General features: G+C 42.1%; 1 protein-coding gene across 2 annotated transcripts in view; it reads right to left on the reverse strand.

The window, feature by feature from the left end:
• The window catches only part of CUBN (cubilin), a 137,269-nt gene that overhangs the window by 27,343 nt on the left and 97,784 nt on the right, over nucleotides 1-12,142 (reverse strand). For both annotated transcript variants that reach the window (XM_083578438.1, XM_083578439.1), the window contains 6 exons: nucleotides 11,247-11,387; nucleotides 10,748-10,929; nucleotides 9,072-9,243; nucleotides 7,959-8,165; nucleotides 6,620-6,769; nucleotides 6,067-6,188 (listed from right to left, as the gene is read on the reverse strand). In XM_083578438.1, coding sequence (XP_083434564.1) covers nucleotides 6,067-6,188; nucleotides 6,620-6,769; nucleotides 7,959-8,165; nucleotides 9,072-9,243; nucleotides 10,748-10,929; nucleotides 11,247-11,387 — 974 coding nt within the window. The remainder of the gene's footprint in view (nucleotides 1-6,066; nucleotides 6,189-6,619; nucleotides 6,770-7,958; nucleotides 8,166-9,071; nucleotides 9,244-10,747; nucleotides 10,930-11,246; nucleotides 11,388-12,142) is intronic.

Raw genomic sequence — 12,142 nt, forward strand, 5'->3', positions numbered from 1 at the left:
ACTGGGGTTATGTACCACCTATATATCATTTTCATAATGTTTTCTCTTAAGGCATTACATGCCGTAAATTTTATCCCGGTGGTCCACAACTTTTCCCAATCAGCAAACAAAATATTATGACCAATGTCCTGAGCCCATTTAATCATGACCGATTTAACCGTTTCATCTTGTGTATTCCATTTCAGCAGCAAATTGTACATTTTGGACAAATTCTTGGTACTGGGTTCTAACAGTTCTGTCTCCAATTTTGATTTTTCCACCTGGAAGCCAATTTTACTGTCCAGTTTAAACGCTTCATTTATTTGATGGTAGTGGAACCAGTCTCTCACCTTCCCTTTTAATTTCTCAAAACTCTGCAATCTCAATTTGTCCCCTTCCTTTTCCAAAATTTCCCAGTATCTTGGCCACTTGGACTCCATATTTAACTTTTTAACTGCCTTAGCTTCCATTGGCGACAGCCACCTTGGAGTTTTATTTTCCAGCAAGTCTTTATATCTGTCCCAGACATTTAGTAGTGCTTTTCTGACAATATGATTTTTAAAACTTTTATGTGCTTTAACCTTGTCATACCACAAATATGCATGCCACCCAAAAATGTTATTAAAACCTTCCAAATCCAAAATGTCTGTGTTTTCAAGAAGTAGCCATTCTTTCAGCCAGCAGAAAGCTGCCGCTTCGTAGTAAAGTTTAAAGTCTGGCAGGGCAAACCCCCCTCTTTCCTTTGAATCCGTTAGTATCTTAAATTTAATTCTGGGCTTTTTGCCCTGCCAGACAAATTTAGATATGTCTTTTTGCCACCTCTTGAAACAATCCATTTTATCAATTATTTGCAATGCTTGGAACAAAAACAACATTCTTGGCAATACATTCATCTTTATAGCTGCAATACGGCCTAACAAGGAAAGCTTCAAGTTGGACCAAATCTCCAAATCTTTTTTCACTTCTCTCCAAGTTTTTTCATAATTATCTTTAAACAAATTCACATTTTTAGCTGTCATATTTATACCCAAATATTTCACTTTTTTAACCACAGTCAACCCTGTCTCATTCTGGAACCTTTCCTTTTCTATCTGTGTCAAATTTTTCTCCAAAACCTTTGTCTTAGACTTATTCAATTTAAATCCTGCCATTTGACCAAACTCTTGAATTATTTCCAAAACTCTTTTCGTGCTAGCTTCTGGCTCTTGCAATGTAAGTACTAAGTCATCTGCAAATGCTCTCAGTTTATATTGTTTAGCTCCGACCTGAATCCCTTTAACCAACTGGTCCCTCCTAATCATATTAAGCAAAACCTCCAGGACCGATATAAAAAGTAATGGGGAGATAGGGCACCCCTGGCGTGTCCCTTTTTCAATCTTGAACTCTTCTGTAACCACATTATTTACAATTAGTTTGGCTTTCTGTTCAGAGTATATTGCACCTATACCATTTTCAAACCCTTGGCCTACCCCCATCCCCCGGAGGTTCTTCAACATAAAACTCCAAGAAATGTTGTCAAAGGCTTTCTCGGCATCCACAAATATCAAAACAGCTTTAGTGTTTATGTTCACTTCCAGCTTTTCCAAAATGTCAATTATATTCCTTACATTGTTCGACAAGTGCCTTTTTGGGAGAAAGCCCGCTTGGTCCCCGTGAATCTCCTCCATCAAAACTCTCTTCAGTCTTTTTGCCAAAATATCAGCAAAGATTTTGTAATCCACATTCAATAACGAGATGGGTCGGTAGTTTTTAAGTTGGGTCTTTTCAGTCTCTGTCTTTGGTATAAGTGTAATGTAGGCCTCTCTCCACGTATCGGGTGCCCTTTTCCCCTCCATAATCTCATTGCAGACTTCCTTCAAAGGTTGTATCAACCCTTCCTTCAAAACTTTGTAGTATTTGGAAGTCAGTCCATCCGGTCCAGGGGATTTGCCCAGCGTCATGCCTTGAATGGCATCTTCTATTTCTTGTGCTGATATCTCCTGGTTCAATATTATCTTACTTTCATGCGAAACCTTTTTCAGCCCATTTTCCTCGAGGAACTGTTGTATGTCCATTTCTTTTTGCGGCCCTTGTGTGTAAAGTTGTCTAAAGTAGTTCTGAAAACAATTCCTAATTTCCGCTGGATTACTTATGTTTTTTCCTTCCACTTCTATATTTGTTACCGTGTTGAGTTTTTGTCTCTTCTTTATTTGCCAAGCCAGTAACTTGCCACATTTATCAGCAGATTCAAAAGTCTTTTGTCTCATTTGTTTAATTTTCCACTCTAATTCTTGATTCATCAGTTCCATATATTGTGTTTGATGAAATTTGATTTCTCTTAGAATCTCTTGGGATTTTGGCTTCGATCTTAATTGTTTTCCCCCTTCTTTTATCTTTTCCAAAATTCTCTCCTTTTTCTCATTTTGCTTTCTCTTCTTTAAAGTATTTTGCTGAATCAAAAACCCTCTCATCACGGCTTTGCTTGCGTCCCATACTATTCTTTTTTCTACTTCAGACCTTAAGTTGATTTCAAAATAGTCTTTCAAGGTTTTTTGGGCCTTCTTGCAGATCTCCTCGTCTCTAAATAAGGTGTCATTCATTCTCCATCTGAAGGAACCAGTTGTTGTTTGCCTCATCACCATCTTTACAGCATTATGGTCGGAGAAAGTTTTTGGGCAGATTTCTACTTTTTTTATATTCGGAGCCATACTGCTAGTCACCCAGATTTGGTCAATCCTTGTCCATGTCATTTTGGCTTCAGAAAAGAAGGTTCCCTCTCTTTCTAATGGGTGTTTTGTTCTCCAAATATCAATCAAGTCCATATTGTCAGTCATTTCAAAAAAAGTCTTTGGTAGTCTTCCATCTTTTGTTATTACCTGTCTTTGTGCCTTGTCCATATTTGTTGAAACCACTCCATTCATATCTCCCATCAAAATTAAGTTGTAATCCATATGGTCCATCAAAATTTCATGCAACTTCTTAAAAAATTCAGCTTTCCCTTCGTTTGGTGCATAGATTCCCACTATCAAATACTTCTCTCCTTGAGATTGAATTTCAATTGCCAAATATCTTCCTTGATCATCTTTAAAGATTTGTTTCGGTTGCAATTTTTCTTTTGCATAGATCACCACTCCTCTCTTTTTTACTCTGTCTGAAGATATAAATTCCTGTCCCAGTCTTTTATTTATTAATAATTTTCTGTGTGCTCTTGTCACGTGGGTCTCTTGTAGGCAAATCAAGTCCAATTGGTCTTTCTTTAAGGCATGAAATATACTTTTTCTCTTCCTGGGAATATTTAAGCCATTACAATTCCAGGTTAGAAGTTGCAGAGCCATGATGGGATTATTTACTCCTTCCTCCTACAGCTCCCTGTTTTTGTTCCTCGTCTGTCGGTGGTACCGTGTTCGTGTCCAGTGATGGATGCCCTTGTCCTGGAAATGTCTCTTTCTGTAGGTCTTCTTCGTGTTCTCCCAAGAACTTGTCTTTATCACTTACAGTCTTTATTCTTCTCTTCTTTCCCTTATATTTAAAAGACAAGCCTTGGGGAAATTCCCACCTGAATGGTATGTAGTTCTTCTTCAGCAGTGTCACCAGGTCCTTATAATGTCCTCTTGCGTCCAAGATACTCTTAGGGATGTCTTTAAAGATCTCAATAAAAAAGTCTTCAATTCGAAGGGCTGTTTGGTAGTGCAGGTTCAATATTTTATCTCGCTCCTCCTTTGATCTTAAGGTAATAAGACAATCTCTGGGTCGATTTCTCTTCTGTCTTATTCCCAATCTAAATGCACTTTCTATCTTAAAATCTTCTTTCTTCAGCTCCTGCTTCCAAAAATCAGAAAATTCTTTTGTCAAATCATCCACCAAGTTCTCTCCTTCCTTTTCCGGCACAAGTCTGATCCTCAGGTTCCTCTCCTTGCGTTGCATATCCTGCATAGAGAGTGCCAGTTCATATTCATCCAATTTCTTGTAAACTAGTGGAAATTTTTCCTCCGCAGCAGTTGCAATTTCCTTAGCTTCCTCGGCTATCTTTCGTGTTATAGATGAATCTTCCAATAATTTCCCAATTGCTTCTGCATTTGAGTTCACTTTATTCCCTAGGTCAGTTATACTTTTAGTATTTAGGTCAATTTTCCCAGAGATTTCTTCAATTTTTTTATTTGTTTCAGCAACTTGTACTTTAGTTTCAGCAACTTGCAATTTAGTCTCCGCACCTTGCTTTTTTAGTTCCTCCAAAGAGTCATTTATCTTCTCCAATACCTTAGCAAATGATTCTTCTGTAGACATTGCTTTCACTTTTGGCTTTGCAGCCACTATAGTTCCAGAGGCTCCTGTTACAGAAGCCCTTCTTTGCATGTAAGTGTCAATTTTGTATTGTCTGCCAGATCTCAAGGTTGTTTCTTGTAACTCCCCTTTCTCTTTACCATCTGCCATAACAAAGTCTTTTAGTCAAGGTCATTCCCAGACTTTGAAACTCACAAACAAAGTTCTCAAATTTTAAACTCCACTTGTTGCTGAAACAATTTGTAGGTCCTCTAGGGGGCGTAGAGTCAGTTCTATGCTTCTCAAAGTAATCCCACACTCTTCAAAAAAGAAGGAATAAAAGTTTCCTAGTCCCTTTCAATTTTTCTTTCCTTTTTCAAGGGGATCCCAGTCAATAGTGTCCTGTAAGTAACTTTGTAATACCACAGAAACAGTGTGTCAAATTGGAAGTAACCAAAGTCAATTTGAGATATTTTTTAGCTTCTTATAGCAACAGTCCTTAGCCGGTTCCTTTTCTCCGGCAGTCCGATCCCAGGTTAAAGAGCAGCGATACTTAATCCAATTCTTTTATATTGGCAGGGAAACACTTTTAAAATCTTCTTCCCCCCCCTCCTGCCTTCGGGGGGGGGGAGTTCTTTGCTTTGGTGGTGGATTTCTTAAATCCCGCAAGTTTCCTCTCAAGCAGTTACAGCTAGAGTGCCTTTCGCTTTGATCTTGCTACAGAACGGAAAGCAGACTTCCTTTTTAGTACTTATCCGTCTCGGTACCCAATTTCTTAATTTTAGAGTCCAATTTCTACTTTAGCAGTCAATCCTACTCACGGATAGTTGTTCTTTTAATCCAATTTCCCGGGAAGAAGTCAGCGCTCTCCGCTAATGGCGACGCGGCTTCGCTTCGCAGGCTGGGTGAAGACGACTCTCAGCACCGCTCCAAGACCCCTCCGCTCCTCCGGAGCCTTTAAAAAGGCTATTTCGCAGCGTCGGGGGGGCGCAAAGGTGCCCGCCGAGTCTCCAGTTCACAGGCAACGCGCCTGTGATTTTTAGGGGTCCCCGCTTCGCCGTAGCTGACAGGACCCGAACCCACGAAGCAGATCTCTCCCGGAGCTCGGGTTGAGATCCGCCATTAAGCGCCGGCGCTAACCGGAAGTCTCAGAAACAGAGCTATCTCAGTCTGCTAAAAGCTCTAATACAAATAGCTTAATATGAAAAAATAATCTATTTGTCCTCATTTTTACTCCAGCATAACAGACATCATAATGTGCTCAGTTCACTTACTTGTCTTACTTTCATTTTTATTTAGGAGGAAGTGCTAAATAGAACCAAGCCAAACACAACCCACCAACCTTTTATTGTAGCTTCCAAGGTGTTTAACAGCCTCCTGTTTTTCTAATCCCAGGCAAACGAAAAAAAAAAAAAAAAGAGAAATTTACTAAGCTGCAGGTATTTGCTGGTGAGATGAATCCTGCTTAGTGCAGGGGAACCCAGCATTTTTGGTGAACGCATCGGGAAACACATTGTTGTGCACACCAAAATGTACCCATTTGGTGATGCTCAGCACTGCCCCTCCCCCCAAAACAGGTAAAACACCTACACTCCCCTCAAACAAGCAAAACAGACAAAAAAAGAACACACACACAAACACTGCAAAAAACGAGCAACGGTTCATTTAAAAAATATACAACAAAAATTAGAAGGGGCAGAGGGTCTTGGAAGAAGTCGAGTGGGTGGTCTGAGGCATGATGACACTCATACTCTCAATTAGAGTACTTCATGTAAAAGTTACCTTGTTCTTATGGATAAAATGCACCCATTTATTTTATAATAAGCTGATGAGAAAGGCAATACTCACATTGATGGTATGTCCCTCTGGTGCTACCAAGAGCCAGGAGCAATGGCTAGAACTATTGTAAGGTGCTGGGTAGTTAGGGCTTGAGATAATTCCACTTTCACCTTCCATTACACCACCACAGGCTGAAATAAAATTTGAGATATTTGAAGAAGCTTTGTTCATTGACTCATAGAAAATGCAGACATGCCAGTTCCTAGGTAGTTTCATTGGGTGGTGTGGGGGGAACACACCTCACTTGCATTGCTTGCATTCACATATAACAGGAAGCCATTGTTTGTTTTAACCATATCTTTTAACAAGCCACAAGCCATTTCACAGATGAGCAAACATGGTTTGTCCCTTTCCCCTAAACCTTGATTTGTTTTCCAGCAGCTCTTGCCTTGTGCATTTGTACAGCGACAAACATTTGGGATGGGATGTCCAAACAAACCATGGTTAAGCAAGACTATTGAGTTCACATCATGGATTATTAACAGAAAACAGGTGTTTGCTTTGCACCTTCAGTACAATCTGTTAGAATCACCATACACAGTAAAAGTAACATGAAACTTACCCAGAGATCCATAGTGGATGAAGAATCCCTTGTCTGTATTTTGATCATTGCTCAAAAATTGTATCCAGGTCTGAGGAGCTGCTATTAGCAGTGGATGCTGAGGTGGGCTGTGGCCACATAGTCGGTATAAGAGCTCTCCATCAGAATCCCCTAAATAGAAACATGGTGCTATGAAATATCTAAAGCCAGCTAAACACGACTCCCTTCAAAACAAGCAAATATACCAAGTTGTTGCAGTACCTTGGCTTCTTGAACCAATGTCCCTATTATTAATTGACAACCACGGTTTATTCACAGTTTAAGAATGTATGCACGACTGCACCATTTGGCCCTCTCTGGCTAGGGAAAACTGATATTTTGTTATAGTCTGATGAATAAAATGAAATACAAAATAAGAGAGGGTAAAAGGAGGCATTCCAAGGGCAGCTTGGGATTAACTGGACCCATAGCTGTCAACGTTTCCCCTTTTTAAAGGGAAATTCCCTTACTCCGAATAAGATTCCTCGCAAGAAAAGGGAAAAGTTGACAGCTATGACTGGACCTAATGCACTTCCATCCCTACAACACGTACCTTGAGGGGGGAGGGAATAGGAACAAAGCAGAATAAAGGAATAACAACAGGGAAAACTCAAAATCCCACCACGATCAGCTTTCACCCTGCTGACAGGAGCCCAGTAGAGCTTTGGATTTGACTGTTCATTCACCACAACTATTCTCCTGCTGCCCGTCATGAAATTCTACTCAATATTGATCCAGAGTAGATTTCAATGTATAGTTAGCAGAGTAACAACTTAAGCACATTGCAGGAGTCCCAAAAAATAGACCAGCAGAGCTTTACTGCTACTGAAGGCAAATGAGCATAATGGTCACAAATCCAATATACTCGGGATTGGCACTGTCCATAAGAAATCCAGTTGCAGCAGACTTGACTTAAACTTACAATAACTTATAATAAGTCTAAACCTTAACACTAGGCATACTATGTACAGAACACCACACCAGAAGGAAGAGAGATGGAAACAGAAAGTGTAACCCAGGCTCCTTCTGACCCTACTTTTACAGTCAGCATGACCTTGACAGAAGAGGTAAGAAAACCAGTTTAAGCCAGCTGTGCTCAGCTTCTGTGAAGGTATAGAGCAAACATCACGAACCTTCTGTTTGTTTCTTTCACACAGAGAAGCTTTCAGAAGCTTTCAGAACCCTCTTGAATTAATTAGAATAGGAAAGATCTCTACATATCAGATCAATACTTTCTGCCCTAAGAAATGCAAACTGACACCTGCTGCCCACTAGAATTGCTTTCTTATTTATTTACTGGTTACAGGCAGCTGTAACTTACCTCTCCGGATTTCTAAGTAGTCGTTCTGGCAATTGATGTGTTGCTCCAAGTAGAAATCTCCAAAGAGAAGGTAAAGAGTTGTGATGGATGGCTGCGGATTTTGGATGACCCACTCACAGTTCAGGTTGTTTGCATAATTGCTGGTGCCATCATAACCAGGAGAAGTGAGATTCCCACCACCTGAACTGAGCAGATGGCTGCCACACACTGGGAAAAAACAACACCATTTGGAACAGCAAGGCAACATTTCATTATTTACCTATTTATTACATTCACAGCCCACCTTTCTTCCAAGGAGGTCAAGGTGGTGTACATGATTCTGTCCTTCCCAACTTTTTCTCACAACAATCGTATGAGATGAGTTAAATGGAGAGATAATGACTGGCCGAAGATCATCTTCCACATTCCACTGTTGATATTGGAACTAGTCTACCACTGAAAAAGTCTATGTCACAGAAGTAATGGCTTGGCCACCACAGGTAGCCAATGTGGTACCCTTCAGATGTTGCTGGATCCAACCCCCATCAGCACCAACCTGTAAGGTCAGAGGTCAACACTGATGGGAATTGTAGTCTGGCAACATATCGCAGATGTTGCACTGGCTACCACAGTATTAGAGATAGGGCTGGTCCAAGACATTTCACTGCTTGAGGCTGAAAAGCAAATGAATCTTCACTGCAAAGTACATAATATCCAAGGCTGGTTGTGTTATTTCGGTATCTGAGGCAGAAAATCCCATGAGTACCTGTCCTTGAGAATAAAAATGTAGTAATAATAAGTTAAATAACTAGAATTTTCCACCTTTTCATGACATTCAAAACCAGGGACCCAAAGCGGCCGCTTCACTTTTTCTAACAATAGGGCAGGCCCTGATTAGACAACTCATTGGGCAGGTCAAAAATTAGACAGAATCTTTCCTTTACTCCTCACCTCCAGTTCTCCTACTTCAAGTTAAAGATGCAAGCAGAGAACTGTAAAACTGTAACTTCATATAAGTCAGTTTAAAGAGAAGTACCATGTTATAAGAAAGCTGCTAAACAGACTTTATATTAATTCTTTTTGTCAGTGTTAAGTTGCAAATACAAAACAACCCCCCCACACATGTTCTATTACCTGCTTCTTCATCAGAAGCATATGTAATTCTGAAGCTTGCCTCAAAACCATTGTGACTTTTGACCATGACGACGGTTATCTTGTTTCCAGAGGATTTCACCTGAGTCCCTGGAGCCACCAAACCGCACAGCGTGGAGAGTCGAGGTGCATTTTCACCAAAGCCATTGTGAACCTACTTGCCAAATAGAGAATAACATTAACAAGCATACCTGTAAGAGGTATAGGTTGGTTGCTCGAGAGCAATCAGGCAATATGCTTCAATAGTCTGTTTTTAAGCTTTCTTATTGGTGATAAAAACCTTTGGAATGCAGAGCGCCACTCTCCCATGGCTGGCTCATTCACTGGCAGAATCTGAGAGTGGGCGGTCCTTAAACTTTCCCCAGCAGAGTAGTTTCTTGACACCCAGTCTGCACCTCCCCTCTCTGCGCGGAAGCCTACTGCGCAAGGAAGGCATGGGTAACGGAGGACCTCTCTCCTCCCCGCTTTGCTCAGGCAAGGTGTCCTGGCGCCGCCTCGCCTCCTCTGAGCCCTGCATCTCTTCTCCACTAAAGGCGTGGCTACTCTCCTCCGCTGAGGAGGTGCTACTTCCCACTATCTCTGGGGGCTCTCTGTAATCCATCCGGTCTTTCCCCTCTCGCCCCTGAGCCGATGGCAGTTCCCTGACAATACCTTTAGAAAAGGCTTTCTTCTAAGTGTAGCATGACCATCAACATGCCTCAAACCCCGATTGACAGTCTTGAACAAATCTGCTTTGAAACATGAAGGGGGGAGTCAGAAGCTGCCTTACACCGAGTCAGCCTATTGGTCCATCCGGCTCAGTATTGTCTTGACAAGGAGTGGCAGAGGCTTTTAGAAGACAGGGGTCTTTCCCAGGTCCACCTGGAGATGCTCAGGTCTGAACTGGGGACTTTGTATATACAAGACATGTGCATTGCCACAGAGTCCCTTTCCAAGCTCTTCAGTCAAGATTGCCAAATTATTGCAGTCAAGACATCACAGGGAGGAGGAGGTTGCACTCAGGACCAGATATTCCACCTCTTCTTCTGCTGCTGCTGCAGCCTGCCTAGCTGCCTTCCTTGTGCCCAAACCTTTGTATGACGTGGGACTTCAACACTGCACCAGTGGGCAAGCATGCCAGTCATAGCAAAACGGATCATAGCAACCTGTTGCAAAGCAAGGAATTCCTGCCGTGGAGGTATTAGGGATATCAGGGAGTAGATTAGGTTTGGTAAGCCCAACTTCCCTGTGTTTTAAATGCATCTGTATTATTTGCACTGGAAATTGGTCTATTTGGATAAAGGGGGGAATTGCCACATCAACCTCAGCCTGTCCTCAGTCAGCCCCCACCTTCCTGCTTTCCTACTTACAGCCAATCAGGGGGCAGCACTGCCAGCTAGTTGGCCTCTCTCTGTGCTGTGCTTTACAGAACTCAGCAGGGAGGAGGAAGATGGGGACAAAAACAGTTGCCTTTGCCTGTCATTGGCTCTAGCGCCACCTAATGTTGCTCTTCCTGCCCTCTGCCCTATCAGTCCCAATGAGAACCAGCCACCACTAGTCATTCCTAAAAAGCTAGGTGTGTTTTAATTTCCATTGTTCTGTTTTTGTAGTCAATTTAACTTTGCTATGCCGTTTCCATATTCCACAGTAGTACAAATAACCCTTTCCCCCACACTTACAGCCACATAATTCGAGCTACAGTTCTGGTAGAGTCCAAAAGCCATGTCGTGAATGGTAAGGGTGACCCGGCGTCCCAATGGCACCATGATTCTCCATTCGCATTTTAATTTGTGCAGGGCAGAATTTGGATAGTTGGGGGATGTAAATGTCCCAACAGTGCCACGGAGATCACCTCCACACTCTGGAACGACACAAATAATAGGCAGTCTGAACTGATGTTTTCTGGGAGAGCAAAATAAAATGTATAGTGATTCTGAGGAAAGGTCAAACAAAAGGAAACACTCAGGTGTCTGCAATGGTTGCCTTGTTTACCATATTTCGTCTTGATTCATAATTAAGGCAGAAACTAAAATCAGAATATCTTACACTGTACCTTCGACTTGAAAAAAGATCTGCCAATAGCAGCTGGACTAGAAGAAGACAAACCCAATGGCATGCAATAAGCAATAGTCAAAAGGCAACATATGAAATGGAAACCACACTGTTTTTGCAGCTCACCTTCAACACTAGCAGAAAAATGTAGTCTGAAGCCTGGAGCATTGATGGATCCATCAGAGGCAAACTTGATGTAAGCCAAGTTGCTGGAGGTGTCCAATGCACTGGGTATACTAGCACCACAGTATTTACCTAATAAATCCCCTAGGTAGATAGAGAGAGGAACAGAGAAAGAGAAAGAGAAGTTAATAAAGAGGGTGAGCATCTGATCTGAGGGTCTCAGGTTTGATCGCTTGCATTTCCAGGCATGGCTGGGAGAGACCCCTGCCCGAAGTGTTGGAGAAACACTGTCAGTCAGTGTAGACTGTACAGAGCTGGATAGACCAGTGGTCTGACTCACTGTAAGACAGCTTCCTGTGTTCCAGTCACTGTATTTATTTATATTTACTTGCATTCTGCTTGTATTTTGTGTATATTAGGCAAAACTGCATACTAAAATATGTGCATTAGGAGAAATTTGCACTAAAATGCTTTCCTTCACCACCATCATCTGAGACCCATCTTCATGTGCCTCCTTCCATGAGAGGTCCAGAGGCCTCTAACATTCCTCAGAAAATACAGACACTCTAGCCTCTGCAGTGCGGGATGCAGGTGGCGCTGTGGGTTAAACCACAGAGCCTAGGGCTTGCCGATCAGAAGGTCGGCGGTTCGAATCCCCACAACGGGGTGAACTCCCATTGCTCGGTCCGTGCTCCTGCCAACCTAGCAGTTCAAAAGCACCTCAAAGTGCAAGTAGATAAATAGGTACCGCTCCAGCGGAAAGGTAAACGGTGTTTCCGTGCGCTGCTCTGGTTCGCCAGAAGCGGCTTAGTCATGCTGGCCACATGACCCGGAAGCTGTATGCCGGCTCCCTCGGCCAGTAAAGTGAGATGAGCACCGCAACCCCAGAGTCGGTCACG

This window comes from Podarcis filfolensis (genome assembly GCF_964270895.1).
Source record: "Podarcis filfolensis genome assembly, chromosome: 12".
NCBI classification, from domain to species: Eukaryota; Metazoa; Chordata; class Lepidosauria; order Squamata; family Lacertidae; genus Podarcis; species Podarcis filfolensis.